The sequence below is a fragment of the Hyaena hyaena genome, unplaced genomic scaffold (assembly GCF_003009895.1).
Source record: "Hyaena hyaena isolate Hyena2069 unplaced genomic scaffold, ASM300989v1 scaffold_263, whole genome shotgun sequence".
In the NCBI taxonomy this organism is placed as follows: Eukaryota; Metazoa; Chordata; class Mammalia; order Carnivora; family Hyaenidae; genus Hyaena; species Hyaena hyaena.
In genome coordinates, this window is record NW_024080897.1 from 120,396 (window position 1) to 139,308 (window position 18,913).

An 18,913-nucleotide genomic window follows, 5' to 3' on the forward strand; every position below is an offset into this window, starting at 1 on the left:
TAGTTTGGCCATTTCTTACAAAACTAAGCATGCACTAACCATGTGACCCATCAACTGCACTCTTGAGCATTTATTCCAGAGAGATGAAAAATTATGTTCATGCAAAAACTTGTGCATGAATGCTCATAGAAACATTATTTCTAATAGTAAAGTACTGGAGCAGCCCAGATAGCCTTCAGTGGATGAAGAGTTAAATTCTGTTACATCCAAACAAAGGAATACTTCTCAGTAATGAAAAGGAATGCAGTGTATAATACACAGAACAACTTGGACCTCACGGGCATTATGCTCAGTTTAAAAAAAAAAGTGAAGCTCCAGAGAGTACATATTATATGATTCCATTTATATAACAGTCTTGAAATGATAAAATTATACAGATGAAAAATAGATTATTGGAAGGTGACAGAAACAGAGGCTAGGGTGGAGGGAGCACAAAGGAGCTTTTTGTGGTGATGAAAAGTTCTTTATGTTGATTATGGTATCATTGCACAAATCCGTGCATGGAATAAAATTGCACAGATGTGTGCGTGCACACACACACACAGACAAATAAATGGAGGTTGAAAACCTCATGGACACTGAAGAAGGGCTACAGACCAGTTCATGGTAACATACTAGCATCAATTTCCTGGTTTAGAAATTCCTACCACAGCTATTTGAAATGTCACATCAAGTGACATTGGTGAGTGAGGCATACCCAGGACTCCACTCTTTCTGCATCATCTTGTGGTCTGTATTGTTTTAAAAATAAAAAATATTTTATTTTTTGTAATTGCTGTAGAACAATTATAAAACAGTATTCAATGGTTAGAAATATCCTTCACACCATTGGCATTTAAAGCAACCTTCTTTTCAGAGGCTTACTTCTAAGTCTTCAGTTTGAAGTGATGATTTCTTTTTTATTTTAATTCAAGCATGCAGTTGTGTCAATTCAAAAACTATGGGTCTGTGAACATGAAAGCTTAAACTTTGATACTCCACACTCCTTTTCTTCTTCTCCAGATGCCCTTTATTTGACCAAGAGGGATGTCATTTCCGAAGGTACTGAGAGAGCCACATTTAACGTGAACAACATTGTTCTTGTAGGTTATTAAGGCTGTTCAATTTTCTCTGTTGGTCGCTACCCTGAGTTGGAGAGGAGACTCTTCTAAAATGTCAGACTGAAAATTGTACTGGTTCCAGCACAATTAAAAAAAAAATAAAAAAAGCTTAGGAATTAGTGCGATCAATAGCCTCTTTGAAAACAAACTTTAAAAGTAACAATTGAATGCTAAGATGTATAAAACGGTTTTTTCCTTTTTTCCTTCAATCTCAAAGTGGCCAAGAAATTGAGGAACACACTAGAGACTTCAATTCACAAAGCACTTCCTGAGGGCCGAAATCATAATCACAATGCCTTTTAATGATGTGCATGTTTTGCGGACCGGTGCAGGTTATAAAGGTGACAGAGTCCCTACTGCCTAAGAGATCTCAAATTTGCATCCCAGGTATGGACACAGGCTCTACATTGATCCTGGAATACTGAGTGAGAACAAGCAAAGCATCCTACAATACCAATAGAGAGAAAACCAAAAATCCAACACAGTCTGAGGATGCAATTGCTTAGCCAGGTCAGGTGAGAATAGAGTTGGTCTCTGGAGAAAGGCATCAGGGTCATGGCTGAAGTCACAAGACTATGGAAAACAAAATTCTGTTGACACAAGTTTGTAGGATTGCAACCATATCAAATACGTAAAATGCATAAGAATTTGAAATTCCACATAAATTTTGTATGGAGGATACAGAATTATTTTCTCTATTTTCTGTGACTGGCTATATATAGATAAAAGATATATAAAGATATATATATAGATAGATAAAAGAAATTTTTAAGACAGTATTGTTCAGTTGTGGGTAGAATTTACCATATTCACAAAATAGCCTATCTGGAGAAGATACCATGACACAAATGTGCGCTCAAGTTAAAAGTCACCAGGCTTCCCTGGGTAGCTCAGTCAGTTTATGTTCCCAACTTGGGCTCAGGTCATGATCTCACAGTTCATGGGTTTAAGCCCTAGGTTGGGCTCTATGCTGACAGCTCAGAGCCTGGAGCCTGCTTTGAATTCTGTGTCCCTCTGTCTCTGACCCTCCCCCACTTGCACTCTGTCTCTCTATAATAAATAAATGTTTAAAAAAAATTAAGTCACCAGACTCCTCAATTTTGGTACCATTTTTTTTGTTTTCATTTGTTGTTAGAAAGTAAATTTTAAAATTAATGGATATTAAACCATTCTCTAAGTATTTTTATAAAGTAAGGCCAATTATATTTTACTTCACTTATTTGATTTGAAGTACTTAATACACTAACTTTCTATTGTTGATCTTTTTAATAAAATCCTCTTTTATCAAAGCCAACATTAACCTACAAGGAAAAGTAAAAACCAAAAGGATATTACTTTGAATGCATACAAAGTAAAGTGATTAATGGGTAGATAGAAGGATGGGTGGATATTCGAAAAAGCAAGTATAGGAAAGTGGAGAATCTAGGAGCCAGAGTATTATACATTATAACAGCCTTTCAACTTTTCTGTGTGTTTGAAAACTTGTATAACATTTTGGAAATAAAATGCAAACAAATTCAAAAGAACCACCAGAGTCTTCAGTGCCTCAATAAATAAATAAATAGCTTTGTTTTCTGAAACAATGGATTAAGCCATTTGGCAGTATATATCATAAAAGTAAGGAAACATTACAAAAAACAAAGCCTTGCGTTGAAAACCGCAAACGTGTAGGAAGACAAATACCCTGTGGTTTCACTCATATGTGGAATCTAAAAAACAAAACAAATGAATAAACAAACAAACAAAAAGCAGAATCCTACCTATAATGACAGCGAACAGATGGTTCCCAGAAGGCAACAGGGAGAATGGGCAATATGGGGGAGGGGGAAGGGAGATACAGGCTTCTAGTTAGGGAATGAATAAGTCACAGGGATTAAAGGTACAGCATAGGGAGTGTAGTCACTAGTATTGTAATAGCGTTGTGTGATGACAGATGATAGCTACACTAACAATGAACACAACGTAACATATAGAGAGGTTGAATCACAATGTTGTACACCCAAAACTAAAGTAACATTGTGTGTCAAATACACTGAAGTAAAAAAACAAAAACTAAAAACTAAAAACAAAACAAAATGCAAATGTGGTTTCTAGGCAAAGGATGAAATGACAGAGAATAGGTAGAGTAGTGGAAAGTACCTATTTATGCAGAACTACCCTTTATTGGCACACCTTTACATTGATGTTATGCTTTGTCAATACCTAAATGTCCTTGACACATAATGGGCCCAGCTCTGTGTGATAAGAGTGTTGTCTCCACGAGATCCAAATGACACAAGTTAGGCTTGTCCTCATGTGTGTAACACAAGAACAGCATCACTTGGCTAATTGACGAAAACACCGAAATTATGTGGAACCAACCAAATAAATATGGTAATAATTTTGCGACTAGTCATAAAAAAGACTTTTCAGTTGTTGGTTCGTTTTAAATAGTCTTTCCTCTTGAAGTCAACTTAGAATTTTCAGTGAGTCCAGAGGAGATTTTAGTGGCTTAGAACTGATGGACTCAGCTTTTCTCATTCAAGGCAAATGCCACTCCATCGTTGGTTGAATTACTTCAAGGATTTCTCCTCACATCCACACTGGGGTCCATTTTCCACAAAGTTCCCAGAACTGCAAAGCTTCAAATGCCTGAAGACATTGCCTTGGCAGTTTCATTGCTTCGAAGCAGGACTGGATCTTAGAAATGCCAGACAAGTTGCTATTGATCCTTTTTAAAAAGTTAGGTACAAAGGAAGTGTATCTGCCAGCCTCCTTTAGAAAGAGGGTCAAATAACCAGTTGGAAAATTTTCTAAAGGTGTCACATTAAACTTTAATCATACCTACATTTTCATGGAGCTTTTAACTTGGCAAATTGCTTTCATGTGCATTATGTCATTTCACGTTCTATTGCAATGAAACAGTGTCCAGGTTTTAGGGCCGAATTACGATGACATAGATATCCAAATGTTGATGGGGACCTTTGATGAAAATTGATTATTATGATGTCGACCAAGTCGACAGGAATGGACTGGCTTCGAGCTCAGGCACTACCAAGGGTTAAGATTCTACTAGTGTCTTTGCTCTACTGCGGGAGGTTTTCAAAGTCATTTCTCCTTTTTGTTTTTTTGTTTTGTTTTTGTTTTGTTTTTGTTTCAAGGAGAAAATGAGTTACATCTTTTACTTCCGTCCTTCTTATCTCTGATTTTTTTTCTTCTTGTGCATCAATCTGTAGGTCAGCCCGGCCCCGGGTTGCCTTCGAGCTCTCATGAAGATGCTGTACTGCCCATATTGCCGGGGCCTTCCCACCGTGAGACCCTGTAACAACTACTGCCTGAATGTCATGAAGGGCTGCCTGGCCAATCAGGCTGATCTGGACACGGAATGGAATCTGTTTATAGGTAAGGAGGCTTTAAATGCATCTGAGACCTAGATTACAAAGACTTAGGTAACCAGAAGGAGATGTGGGAGAGGCCCACGTTTATGGGGCAGGTCCAAAGTTGTGGCGATTCCGATGCAAAAGAGGATTAAATGTGAAAACAAAAACAGAAAACAGCTTTTAGCAAATTATAAACAGGACCCTGCATTTTTCTTCTTTTTTGCTTAAATCCTGAAAAACAGGGTACCCCGTATGTTTGCGAGGGCCGGTCCTGGTAAAGATGGCACCAGCCAGCCGTAGTGAATTAGCTGCTCTCTCTGACAAAGATAAAAGTACTCTTGTTGAGTCTCTGTGCGTTCCCATGGAAAGGGACAAGTTAGGGGGGGAAAATCTCCTTAAAAAGAAAATCCACAACACTAGTTCTTATTTCTAGTACCTCAACATTGTCACAAATAGTAGTACAACACTCCTTCCTTAGATATCCATGATGAAAATAGCTCAGTATTTTTGCAAAAATATGCAAATCTTCCTTGTTCTGTGGCAAAGGGGGCGTCCAGTGTGCTGGCTGAGACAGACAGCCTTCCTGCCTTTAGAAGGTAGGATGGAAGGTGAGGAAGAAGTAGGGAAGGTCTGTGAGTCACGGCTCTGGTCTTGAGTTGCAGAAATCGCTCAGGAGGCAGTGCGTGCTGCCAAAGGATATTTCCCAAATTGCTATCCAGGGATTAAAGGACACATTTTACAGGCTGGATTCTTCCTGGAAAATACACAGGCCTTGAAAGAGTAAATGTGTTTTCTTCCCCTCTGACAAACGGCCTTCAAATAAAAGTACTTTCAATTGTATTTACTGCAATTTCGTGGTGACAGGAAGAGTGTGCACATCACAACGCAGTTCCTCAGCTTCGGGGGTGGGGATGGCTCTCATCGTTTATGCAGACCTCTAAACCAGAAGGCATGGCGTCAAGTCTTCTGACATCTAAGATTGGGGTAGGGTAGGAAAAAGATCTAAGATGGGTTGGAATGCGGCAAACCCTAAGCTCATGGTGCAAAAGATGGGATTCAGTTGCAAGCCTTGCCCTTCCTTTGTCAGTGAAACCCAGCTAACACGCTATTATGCTTAGGAAGGACAGGGACAATGGTTTGGAAGTTTTAAAAAACGATTTTAGAGTGGGTAGATTCCAACGGAACTCATCTAACAAAATCCCAGAGGGGCGCCTGGGTGGCTAGGTCGGTTGAGTGTCCGACTTCAGCTCAGGTCATGATCTCATGGTTCGTGGGTTCGAGCCCCACATCGGGCTCTGTGCTGACAGCTAGCTCGGAGCCTGGAACCTGTTTCAGATTCTGTGTCTCGCTTTCTCCCTGCTCATGCTGTCTCTCTCTCCCAGAAATAAATAAAACATTAAAAAAAATATTTTTAAATCCCAGAAATCATTTCAGGGAGAATAAATTGAAATGCTGTTCTCTTTCCCTTTAGTGGGAGTACAAAATCTGTTTGCATGATCTTGGGTTACTTTATTTGAAAAATGAGGAAGTGTTTAAAAAGTTTAATCATTAAGGTACCCTTCTAACTCAGAAATGATATGATTCTTTGCTAAGATTTTGGACGGGAGTATGAATTTTTTAAAAAGGTAATAAGAATAACTCGATCTTCTAAAATATGAATTTAGATTAATTTTGGCAAAGACACTCTCCAAATAATGCTAATTAAAAAGTACTCTCATCAAGAAATCTAAAAATATTGCCACATTTTAAAACCAGATTAAACCTCATTGCATCGCTTTGAGTCATCTAGATTGTTCATGTGTTTTGGTTGAAACTACCCTAATTTATAGCGCAGTTAAATTGTCTTTGCCCAGCCTGCACCTTATTGAGGAAGGTGGACATGTGGGTTTTGTTACTTTGAGCAGGACGTGATCACTAATGAGACTATAAGGCTTTTAACTTAGAAGAGCAGCCGCGACTCCCTTATTGGCTTTTTCTCTTCAGTGCTCGTTGGCTACTTTAACATAAAACAAATCTTTATACCTTCAATCAGATGGCTTTCCTGGATGCCAATTAGATGTGAAATTGAATGTCTAGAAAACCATTTGATTTGAAAACCAAAATCTGAACCCACCATGTGTTGGATGTACTTTAATTAAAAGAGAACCTGGTGGTTACTCCTACATGAATATATTTCATATACCCTTTGCTCCCATATCTCATTTTTTATTAGTCTTGGATATCAGTGAGAAAATTCTTCCTTTTTTCTTTCCTCTGGTTCTGCTCAGGGACTAAGAATTGACCCCAACATAGACTTTTGGAGCAAAATATGTTCTTGCTGATACTTGTCCCGATGTGAAGTATCAGTTCACAAACTTGTTACATAGATCAGGCAAATGTGCCACCTCTGTTTTCCACATAGGCATCCAAGATGACAGTGTCACAGGGTTCACGAATGCAGCAGGGAAGACCAGTGAGCAAATCAATAATCAAACAGTAATATATAAAGCCCTTTCTCTGGTTGGCATCTGTAGCCCATCACTCTTGGACTTCTAGCATTTTTCCATTAGTTTCTTACTCCTGTGCTGTCAGTCACATGTGCCATCTCTATCTGCTGCATTCATGCCCCAGTTTATACATTTTTATGCTTCTTTATTATGTCCTCTTTGTAAATGTTAACAATGGATGCAATCAACGGTCAATAAAGACAAGAATCTAACTTGTGTTACCTTCTCATGATTTTTACTGTTCCACAAATTAATTGAAAGTGAGTTATGGGGTGCCTGGTGTTTCAGTCGGTTGAGCATCCAACTCTTGATTTCATCTCAAGTCATGATCCCAGGGTCGTAGGTTTGAGCCCTGCATCAGGTTCTGTGCTGAGCATAGAGCCTGCTTCAGATTCTCTCTCTCTCCCTCTGCCCCTCTCCCCTGCTCATTCTCTCTCTCTGTCTCTCTCTCTCTGTCTCTCTCTCTCAAAAAGAAAGTGAACTGTAATTACTTTGAATTCAGTTGTTGTGTGGATTCGTCAATAAATAGGTTAATTCACTGACAAAATAAAATGTTCTAAGTGTTCAGCTAAAAACCCCAATGGTATTCCATTCACTTCTGAAGTTCCATAGTTTTTTGATTTTCATTTTGTTGTAATCCTAGACAAAAATCAAGAGTCTGCTTAGGATGCATTTCTCTCATTTTCCTTTAGGAAGCTTAACTTGGTGCCCTGCACAGGGTAGGTGCCCAAAAGATTTTTATAAATTAGCTATGGCAGGAAAAAAGAGCTTTGGATAAAGAGCTTTTTTGTACTTTTGAAAACTTGCCGACAACTTTGAAGAAGATGCTGGCAGACCCATTTTAGAGAACGTGAAAGTCTCAGATCGCCTCTGCCAGAACTTTTCAGCTGCTTTCTAGAAGCCGTAGGATTCCTCAGGGCCAAGACCAGCCCAGCCTCACCTTGCTGCACCTGTGTGGACAGGTGTGCTGGGCTACACCTCTGATGGAAGCAGGACCCGGGAAACACAAGAGTGGCTTGCAGGCGGCTCTCCCTCCTCGGAGCCATGCTTTCTTTTTTCTTTTTTTTTTATGTTTGAAATTCAAATAACTTTTATTTAAATTGAAAAAAATTAAAACTGCATTTATAGTCAAAACCCTTTTGTTATGAAAATGAGTACTTCTGGGTTAAGGCAGAGAGATTTCTAGGTTAACAAGACCAGATTTGACTTCGGAAGAGAGAGCATTGACAGGCGCCGCTTACGCGCTTACCCCAGGTGTTGCTCAAAATTCGTCCTCAGCTTATTCCAGCCTCGCCTTTGAATGTTGCCTGGATGCAAAAGCATTTCCTTGGAAAATGTTTATGTAGATTAAAGTTTCCTAAAGGGCAACAGTTTGAGGGCAGATTTTGTGTTCAGTGATATCCTGTGGTTATTTTGAGTGTTTGGCATTGATATCAATACTGCACAGATAAAAGCTATTCTACTTGACAAGGGGCCATGTTGTAGATTACACCTAGCTCATGAGCACAAAAGTTAAGGCTGAAATTATGTTTATGTGGCTGCAGTAAATCATGCATCTACTTTAAAATCTAGGGTATGTGTGATAGCCTCCTCCAAACATCTGGTACCTTCTAAGACTTAATAGACTGTAAAAAATGGACAAAGAAAACAAGTGTGTGGGAAAAAATGTGCTGATGAGACGACAGGCAAAAAATTCTGTTTGTTTTGTAATATTTTTTTAATCACTGAACTACTAGAGGATGTTTATTACTGCAAGTATAAGAGAAACTTATCACTATAGTTTCGTAAAAGTGAGACCTAAAGATGTTTGTGTCCCAACCTTGCAGCCTAATAGTTTAGACTGTCACAGTTAGCCAGACTCTAGTAATCTTAACCTATTAATTGAGCTCGCCATATTGAATAAGCTAGACACATGCTTTTTTTTATGCTGGGGGAACTTAATGTAGTTACATTAATTATAATCATCTGTGATAAAGTGTTAGGAAAATAGAAGCACAGGATGATAAGTAACTACTGAGCAGGAAGACTTAATCTAGTCCAAGATGTCAGGGAAGCCGTACCTTGGTAAATATAGAATAAAATAGTAAATAAGACTGTATTGAGTTAGTGTTGTCAAACAATTGACGATGTTGAATGGCCATAACATACAGAATTGCTGGAATACTGTATAGGCCCCAAATATTTACAAGTTGCCTATGACAATTTCAATGGGTCTAGTATGATTGGTCAGTGATTCATAAATACTTATTTGATTTATTTTTTAAATGTATTGTGATCAAGTCTCATCAAGTCAGTGTTACAGACTGGAACTGAGAAGACTCAGAGAATTTGTGTTAATTTTTGTCAAGAGAAGATTCAGGTCCCTGATATATAGATACTCTCCAATGTAAAAAGGAGAAGAAGGAGGAGGAGGAGAGAAGGAAGGAAGGAAGGAAGGAAGGAAGGAAGGAAGGAAGGAAGGAAGGAAGGAAGGAAGGAAAGAAGGAAAGAAAGAAAGAAAGAAAGAAAGAAAGAAAGAAAGAAAGAAAGAAAGAAAGAAAGAAAGAAAGAAACCAAGGAAGGAAGGGAGAGGGAGGGAGGGAGGGAGGGAGAGAGAGAGAGAGAGAGAGAGAGAGAGAGAAAGGAAGGGAAGAAAGAAGGAAAGAAGGAAGGAAGGAAATTAAATATTACTTGCACATCTGCTATGTACCTATGCTTTGGTATCACCAGCTCTTTATCTCTCCTCTCCCTCTCTTCCCCCACAAAGAATCACAACAGATTTTTCCTGCACTAACATGGCACTATGGGTAAAGTAGAATTCCACAGTTGTGTTAATTAATGGANGAAGGAGGGAGGGAAGGAGGGAAAAGCCGGCAAAGCAGCTTGATTTTTAGTTTAGGTCTTGAGCACTTATAGTCCAGACAATCCAGTGATATCAGACTTCCTGGGCTTCCTGACTCCTCTCAAACCTGCCAGTTATTAAGTCTAAAACATCCTAAAGACAAGACAACTGGCATGAAAGTATCAACATGAGGTGCAAGGTGGGCACCTCACCTGTGCCTGGCCAACAGACCCTGCAGTGGGTATTATCCATGCATCTTCTGAAATTCATTAATACAACACATGTTTACTGAGTGGCTGGTCTGGACCTTGTTCTGGTTTGTGCATGAGGATAGAGCAGGTGAGGCCCCGCCCACTGAGAACAGGGCTCGCCGTGTGTTCTCTGATGCAATAAATGGAAACAACTAGACAGAGAAATGGAAGGGAACGTAGTAAGAGGCTGTTCTATTTTACTTCGCAAGTCTACTCTTTTAATGGAAGTATGACTAATTCAGTAATTTAAAAAACACATATCCCTGATGTTAATGGACTCGTGAGTGCAGGGATGGCAGAAACAAATCAGATAATGAACCTGGTTCCTTCATCGTGACAGCTGCTATCAAGTTGTAAATTAGAGCCAGCCGCAAGGAAGCTGTGTTAGGTCAGTCAAATGACTAGTGTCATGTAATAAATGGATACCTTGGTGCATAAATTACTTTCTTAGGACCTGAAAGAGTTGTTTATCCTCAAGGTAGTTAGTATATTCACAACTTTGTGTTTGGGGGAAATGTTGATAGTAAACATATATTGTTTCTAGTAAATAAACTCCGGTTCTCTTTTCATAAAACACATAGGACTGTGTGATGTTACAGTTCAGCAGGATATAAAATCAGCACAAGGAGCTATTTCAAGCATTTGTATAAGATCCACCTCTTTCAAAGTCTTTCTTAAGCAGGAAGTTCTATAATATAAGTCTGATAAGTTTTTACTCACAGAGAATTCCATAGTAAATATGATAGGACTCCAGCTAATAGATCCTGAAATGCCATGTTTTTAAAACCTCCTAGACCCTAAACATAGAAAATCAATCCCTTTCAGCCAAAGAAAAAGAAAAATTTAAGAATTGTATTTAGCAGCAAGCTTCAAGGTTTCTTGGTCTCCACTTTGTATAAGACAAGAGCTTATTCGAAAATACAGTCTAGAAACACAACTCTTACCCTGAGGAACAAAAGCCAAAGCAATTATTTTAGAATCTGATCTCACCATTAGCTGCAGCACTTGCTTTTGCTCACATGCATTCCTAAAAGCAGCAAGAGGGATATTTAAAAAAAAAATACACTTTATTTTCTATCAGCTGAAATCTAACCCCACCCAGGTCCCTCCCTTCCTTTTATAGTCATTGATTCAATATTTCTCATTTCTCATGGATATTTATCATATGCTGTGCTCTCTCTGTGATGCTGGCAGAATCCACAAGCAGTACTAACTACTCAGTGAGAGAGGAAAAAAAAAAAAAAGAAAGAAAGAAGAAGAAGAAAGCACGAAAGAAAACAGTTGGCTGGGACCCAGCAGCCTGTCACGAGCTGCATTTGTTATCAATTTCCTCCGTTTAGAAAACGGTTTACTTCTGAACTCTGCATATGTGAAAGTGTTTTTATGTGGTGCAATAGGGTTAATGCCTTTAGGGTGGTAAAATGTATGAGGCTATTCAACAGACACTGCGGCAGGCATTTCTTAACCTCTGAACACTCGCTAGTGTTCATCTTGGGGCAACAACTCAATTCATAGGGCTGCAGTTTCTGTTCTGCATCAGGCAAATTTTCCCATGGATCAAAGCAGTCATGACACATCAATCCTAAAATTATTTGGGGCAGTAGACAAGTAGTCATTCATAGGTGCATGTGCATTTCCTTTGCCCTCAGTGCCAACTCTTGCACGAACATCTGTCCTACCTCCCACACACTCAACTTCTATAGAATTTATAATTACTAATGACTGCAAGTATGCTATTCTGAACTAGACTTTCATGGTGGAATTCATGGTGCTGTATAAGATGACCCCAACCAATGGCCTGTAACGAGACATAACTATTTTTGCAAGTCTAACATTCTTTACGATACAAGATATTCCATTTATAATAGGAAGTTCACTGAAATTCCTCTTATACCTTATTAAGCTCTCCAATTTCTTTGAGAACCAGCAATGGAAAGGCTTAGTTTACCAGGAGAAAGCAGACCATGTCACAGATGATGAGAATTGCCTTTGTATTGGGGATTTTGCTTTTAATTTACACTTCAATTTCAGTGTTTTCTATGGGCAAGTGGTTTAATTTGATAATTATATCCAAAGGACTTTGTTTATAATGATGGACATCTGATTTTAATAAATTCCGCTAGTTTTCACTGTTATGTCTCAGCTTTAAGCTAAAACACAGGAAGTCTGGCTTTTGGCATCCCAAGAGAAAATATTTGATGATTCCTTAGAATGGAATTAAATAGATTCCAAAACAAAAGGTCCAGAAACCCAGGTAAAATTCAACACTCGAAACATGAGCCTGATGACTTTTTAGCAGTTTCAATTCCAGGAAATAAGAGGAACACGAGGTAGAAGAAATTGTTGTGTTGTAGAAACTAGAACATAAGAAATGTAAATAGAGCTAATAAAGTGGATTGTTAAAGAAAGCACTAAACTGTGTGGCCATTCACAAATAACAAACTTGCAAGTCCCAGGGCTGCCATAACCCAAGAGGCCTTCATGAGGTGACTGATTTAACAGAATAAGGAAGTGGTTTACCTTCTGAGACAATTAGATCACTGTTAAATCCTGATTACTAGCTGAAGTGAAAATCTTTGTTTTAACCGAAATAATAAATACTTGTGTGACATTGCAATGCTATATTAAAATGTCTTAATAGTAGTGTTAATGAGGGTGCTTAGATTTCTTTTCCCCTAAATGTCACATTTACATTTATGCATATATGAATAATTAAATATCTACCTATCTATCACCTATCTATCTATATCTTCCAATTACTCTAAAACCTCCTTTAATTCACGATTGTCTCAAAACCAGAACTGCTGATCTTGTCTTTATGTTTGAGTCATTTCTGAAACTTGCTTTAATTTTCCTCAGGCTTGTTTCTTTAACAATTACAGAGACTTTTAGAATCTTATTATCTTCGTCATGTTGTCTTCGTGGTTTGTTTATTATGAACAACCCTCCAAGGATCCAGAGGTGGAAGCCAGGTTAGAAGAGATGGTCCCATGAATTATTCTGATGGGTAAAGGCATGTTTTCATTGGTTACTCTAAAAGGGAAATGGATATAAATGTCCTTGGGAGTAATTTAAACTTTGAGAACCTTCATGATATATGAAAACTTTGAGCTTATAATTCATTTAAAAATATCATGCCTACAGATACTTGGTAAGGTGGCCAGGAGAGAATTTAAATTAAAATAGAGCATGAAATATTCCTTGTCCTTCAAATAACAGCTTATATATAAATCCCACATATAAAAAGATATGTCCTCGATTTTTTTTCTCTGCATGGATTTAAATAATTTGCTACACTAAGAATGTTCTTTATTATAACCTCTGAAGAAGTGAGAATTACAAAAAGAAATGAAAATAAGTCAGTGAATATATGACATTACACAAGAAGGGACGTATCTACATGCATCACATTTTTATTCTTTAAGGTGCAGGATCTTCTAGAAAGATAACACTGATAATTAAATGTCAAAAAAGTCAGTATTCACTACTAAAATCTCAATACTTAGGAAATAGAGCAATTAGAGCAAAGTAATGAGAGGCCTGAGAATACTATTGGATGGCATGAATAAGTTAGTGGATGTGAGAGACTGTGGGATGTAACAATGATTGCCAGAGCTGATGTGGTTTTCAGATTGACTGAATCAGTAAGTGGTCCTGCCCTATCTCAGCCCTACATCTATCTCTCTGGTAGTTACACGCCAGTTTGAAGTCTTTTCTCTCAGGGAAGCAGGACCGTGCTTCCATAAGATAATTTACTGACTTTAAAACAAAGAGTATTCTCACAATCCACAACCATTAGCTGGTGAAAGCTGTTTGGAGCCCCTGATATTATCACTTAGGCATGTGTCTCCATGGTATTCCAAATCCAATGTTCTTGATTATTGTTAGATTAGTTCCTTATTTTTAAAACAGCATAGTGTTTAAACTCTTTTGTGTTAACATAGTCATAGTAACATATTCCATCATCCAATATCTATGTGCAATACCCAACCAGATGGGAGAACTGAAATTGTCCATGTTAACATTCCTAAGAATGTTAGGACTAATTCTACAAGTACTAATACACAGTGCATTTTGAGGGTTCAGGTCATGCACAGGACCTGACCTCTAAAAGGTAATTCCACAAAGTGAAATACACATGTCCCTTCATTAATCAGCCTGAAAGTATTTTTTATTGAATCACCGTGTTGATTGAATAAAATATTTGGCAAGTTTTTGGAGACCCAATTTAATATGTGCCTAATACTACCTTTATTGACTAAAGATCCAGATATATATTTCCTGAAGTTGGCCATGAGAGAATGCTTAAATGTGTCTTGCACTCAATTACAACCATAGTATCCAACTTCTAAAACCATGAGAAAGTTATAAGAAACTTTATTCACCTATTTCTATGGTTCGGGCTTCCATTCAGAGAATATTAATATCTGTAGCAATAATAGCTAACAGCACTTTGGTTACTTACTTTAACCAGACAGTACTGTAATCACTTTATACTTTTAATCCTTAAAATGATCCTATATAGTAGTTCATATTATGATCCCTATTGTACAGAAGAGAAAACTGAGACCAGATAAGTGACATGCCCAAGGTCATATAACTTGTAAGTTTCAATGCCAGGATTTAACTTCAGAGCCCAGGTTCTTAACCACTACATAAATTAATTCCTACTAAGTATTTAGAAAGGTATCCCTAGTCTCTGGCTACATAGGTTGATGGGATATATTGGGGGACATAGAATATTGCCAGCACTGTCTAATAGAATCTTCTGTAAACAATGGAAATGTTTTGTGTCTATTGTCTAAGATAGTAGCCACTAGCCACATGGGCTGCTAAGCACTTGAAATATATCTAGTGAGACTAAAGAACAGTTTTTATTTTATTTAATTTTAAGTAAATAAAACTAGCAGCTATGGAGCAACTAAAATATAGTTCATGTATCCAAGGAGCTAGATTTTTCACTTATTTTTAATTAATCTCCATTTTAATCACTATAGATGGCCAGCAGCTATGGTGTTGGACGCTGCAGGTTCAGACCATTAAAACATCTAAAGTCTCTATGGCATAGTTCAGCACCTGAATGTATCTGATTCTCTTCAAAAAGATATTTTTCTTACATGTCTTTTTGGTGCTTAGATCTAGACTAAGCATATGGTGGACATAAAAGAAATTAAAACTGTACCACCAGATCCTGGGCAATTATAATTTTCCAAAGAGATGAAATGTGTGTTTGCAAAGTGGGAGTTTGGTGCAGTGAAGACAACATCATTAAGAGCAACAGTCCTAAAATCGCTGCATGAGTTCGAATCCTGACTTCATCATTTATTACCTGTGTGTTACTTGGGGAGCATTAACCTTCATAAATCTCACTTTTCTCATCCATAAACCTGAGATAATAGTACCTACCTCTTAGCATTGTGTGGGTTAAACTAGATAAAGCATGGAAATCTGAGGGATTGAGACGTGGCCACAGAGATAGCACTGAAGGAAAAGCACTGTGGTTCCCTATTCAAGTGAAAAACCTGTGAAGGTATGAAAAGAAAATAGAAATTAAAAATGTTTTTTAATGTTTATTTATTTTTGAGCAAGCCAGAGCATAAGCAGAAGGTACAAGATGAAAGGAAGTGCATTTCCTCTAATCAAGCCAGCTTCTTCTCATCCCTGCTCAGGATTCTCATAAGTTCCTGAGAGATGGGACTGATCCCAGGAGAAATAAACTTGCCTCTGCTCAAGTGAATAAGCACTTGGTGAGACCAGGTTGGACAAATAGTAGTATGTAAGTTCAAATAAGCATGAAGTGCTCAGGTACCTGTGAGTAAACCACGCTGAACAAAAAGTTACTTGAGGTACTTGCTCGTATGTACTAAGAGTATGTATGGAGCTAAGATTGGTCTTGATTGGACTGTTTATGCTTTGAAAGGAAGCCCAAATAGGCCATGACAGGTCACAAGGTATTTTTTATTCAGGGAAGGGCGGGATCTTGGTATTAATCTGAAGGCCAGGTAAAGGATGGTTTCAGATGAATGAGACTAGTGGAGGGGTTATCTCAGCATGGAAGGAGAAAGGAAGATAGCACTCATGGCAGAGTTGGAAAAACATGCATAGGACTCCATGTCTGAATATCTCGGTGACTGGATATAGAGGGCAAGAAAAGAAATCCATTGTTGTGACTGAGATAAGCATATGAAAGAAAGATGGTGCTGTCAGCAAATACAGAAGCTGGTTTGGAGTCTGGCAACCATGGATTTCTTCAGTCTGTTTACGGTTTGATGGATTTGAGAAACAGTGGTACCAAAAATTGGGCACATCCAATTGGATGCCGAAAATAGTACTGTTCTGTAGTAGTGTTCACAAAACAGGAGCTGGGGATGCCAAGAACCATTGGAGGTTTTCCATAGCCCAAATGGATCTGTGGCCAACTTTCCTAATCAACTCCAACAGATTGTGCCCAGAATCCTCTCTCTGGGGTACCACACAGTGCCCACATGTTCCTTCCCTGTGTAATTATACTGTCTTTACCTCTACACATTAAATATTTAACAGCCTGCTCATCAGTAGGTATTCTCAAAATGAGCCTATATCTATAATCCCCAACCTCTTTAATTAAGTGTAGTCAGAATGTCAACTGTGCAAACATAAGAATGCTTATTAACATAATGATTCCATGGAGACAGGCTTAGATTTCTCCCCCAAATATATTTCCTCAAGATTCAAGAACCCCTTGATGGTCGTGTTTATCACATGCATTGACATTTATAACTGCAGTCAATCCAAGAAGAAATTTATTTTCTACCAGCTTTGGCTTTTGCAGTCCTCAATGCATGAAATCTAGGATTACTTTGTTCATTTCTGGCCACTGCCAAGTTCTGGATTTCAGGTTGAGGCATGAAATTTGTTAATTTTATTAAAAAACTTGCCCCAGGGCGTTCGTTTTCTTCCCTGGCCAGAATACCATGTAGGAGAAAGCAGCCCAAGATTTCATTGCCTGCCGTGTGGCACCGTTGTCTCCAATGAAAACTGAACATGTGAGGACCCATAAAATCCATTCATTGGTTTCTGAACATGGAGTCCCACACATACACACACACACTGACCCACCCAAGGAGAGAGACAAACAGACACGATGAAGCTTTTGCAATGCAACATTGCAAGGAGCAGTGAGATTTTTTTCTGAATCTCATATTGCCAAGTTAACTGATTTAAGAATGCCCTAGAGTATAAATTATTTCTCCCAACCTCTAGAGTGACTTTTGTCAAATGCCTTCTGCTTAGCCCATTAAAGGTGAAAACTGTGAAATATTATTTGATTTGTAACTCAAGAAAAGGCCCTAAAACCACCTGTCCTTCTTTGGAAAACGGCCAGAACAAAGTGAGAGGAAAGGTTAAGTCTGAGAACAATAATTTGAGGTTGCCGCATGTGGCTCTGATCAAAGGTTGAGCCTATGGGCTGCATTCAGGCTTCCAGTCTTTCCAGGAGGATTTACATTTATTTTTCTTAACCCACATGGGAGTCCCAGGTTTTGAGATCAAAATTTCAAATAGTTTAATAGTGGCCAGGCAACATTTTAAAAATAAAATCTGACAATGAATTGTGTTGAATAGTTATTGCATTTCCTTTGAATTCCATTTGGAGAAGTTACAATGGATGTACAAATGTTACAGGATACATTTAATTTCCATACGGAATTGGTAGATATTAAATTCCATCTCTCCCGAGTGCCTCAGGATCTTTAAAAAATCATTTTAATTCCGTTGTGCCTTGCCTCGATCCCTATCCATCTGATCTCTGATCACTGGGCATCGGATTGCTAGTGGTCATCATACACTTGTTAAATCAACCAATCAACCTTTAGAATGCAAGACAAGAAGCGTTTAATTTAAAGCTGCACCCAGGCATTTGTTTAAGATGCAGAAGTTAACAGTTTGGAAATACAAAATGATAAAGAATAAGCTTCAATCGACAAATTGATTAAAAGACAAAAATCAAATCTTTAATCAGAATTGTCTGACCTGTCAGAGAAAGAGCTACTTGGGAGCTAGGGTTGTGGTTTAGGAAGGTGCCCACGATCCTCTCTGATAAATCTGTGTCCATTTATCCGGAAAAGTCACAGTAATCTGTACTAATTGAGAGAGTAAGGACAGCAACATCAAATTATTTTGTGCTGGAAGGCATTCAGGGCCTTATTTTAATATTTGGGCTTGACTTTTCCTTGAATATGCATTGTCTGCCAGGTGATATCATATATGATATTTTTATGCTTCAAGAAATAATAACAAGTTGTAATTAGTATATCATTTTTGCTTACATAGTGTTCCTCTATTTCATTTAAATATCTTAAGATCCTCCTAAACATACACAATCTTTTTGTTGATCATTTAAAGAAACGCTTTTAGCCATGCCCTTATCTGGATGAATAAAATTTAAAATCTGGGAATACTTACTACCAGGGGTTTAATATACACACATTAAGTTTGACATAGAGGTTTTATATCCAAAATATGATAATGAAGAAAGTTTTTTACAAACAGTTAATCTCCAATCTTGATCTGCTTGAAATCAGTTATATTTTAGTGTTTATTTTGAAATGATTTTTGACTTATAGAAAAGTTGCAAAAATAGTACAGGATGTACATATATAGCACCCTCTACTCAGTTTATCCTGATGTTAACAGCATACATATGTAAACATAATACAATAAACAAAAACAGGAAATTAACACTGATACAATGTTATTAACTAAGGTACAGGTCTTATTCTAATTTCACTGGTTTATCTGTTTTCATATTTCAGGATCCAGTTCAGGATCCCACATGCATTTATGTCTTTTATCTCCTTAGTCTCCTTCAATCTGTGACACTTTCTCAATTTACTTTATCTTTTATGACCTCTACACT

At 37.8% G+C, this 18,913-nt stretch overlaps 1 protein-coding gene across 1 annotated transcript in view; it reads left to right on the forward strand.

Moving 5' to 3' along the window:
- Nucleotides 1-1,002: 1,002 nt before the first annotated feature.
- The window catches only part of GPC6 (glypican 6), a gene marked incomplete at its 5' end in the record, with an annotated part of 354,513 nt that continues 336,602 nt past the window's right edge, over nt 1,003-18,913 (forward strand). Inside the window, 2 exons of the mRNA XM_039245705.1 lie at nt 1,003-1,082; nt 4,316-4,481. Coding sequence (XP_039101636.1) covers nt 1,003-1,082; nt 4,316-4,481 — 246 coding nt within the window. The remainder of the gene's footprint in view (nt 1,083-4,315; nt 4,482-18,913) is intronic.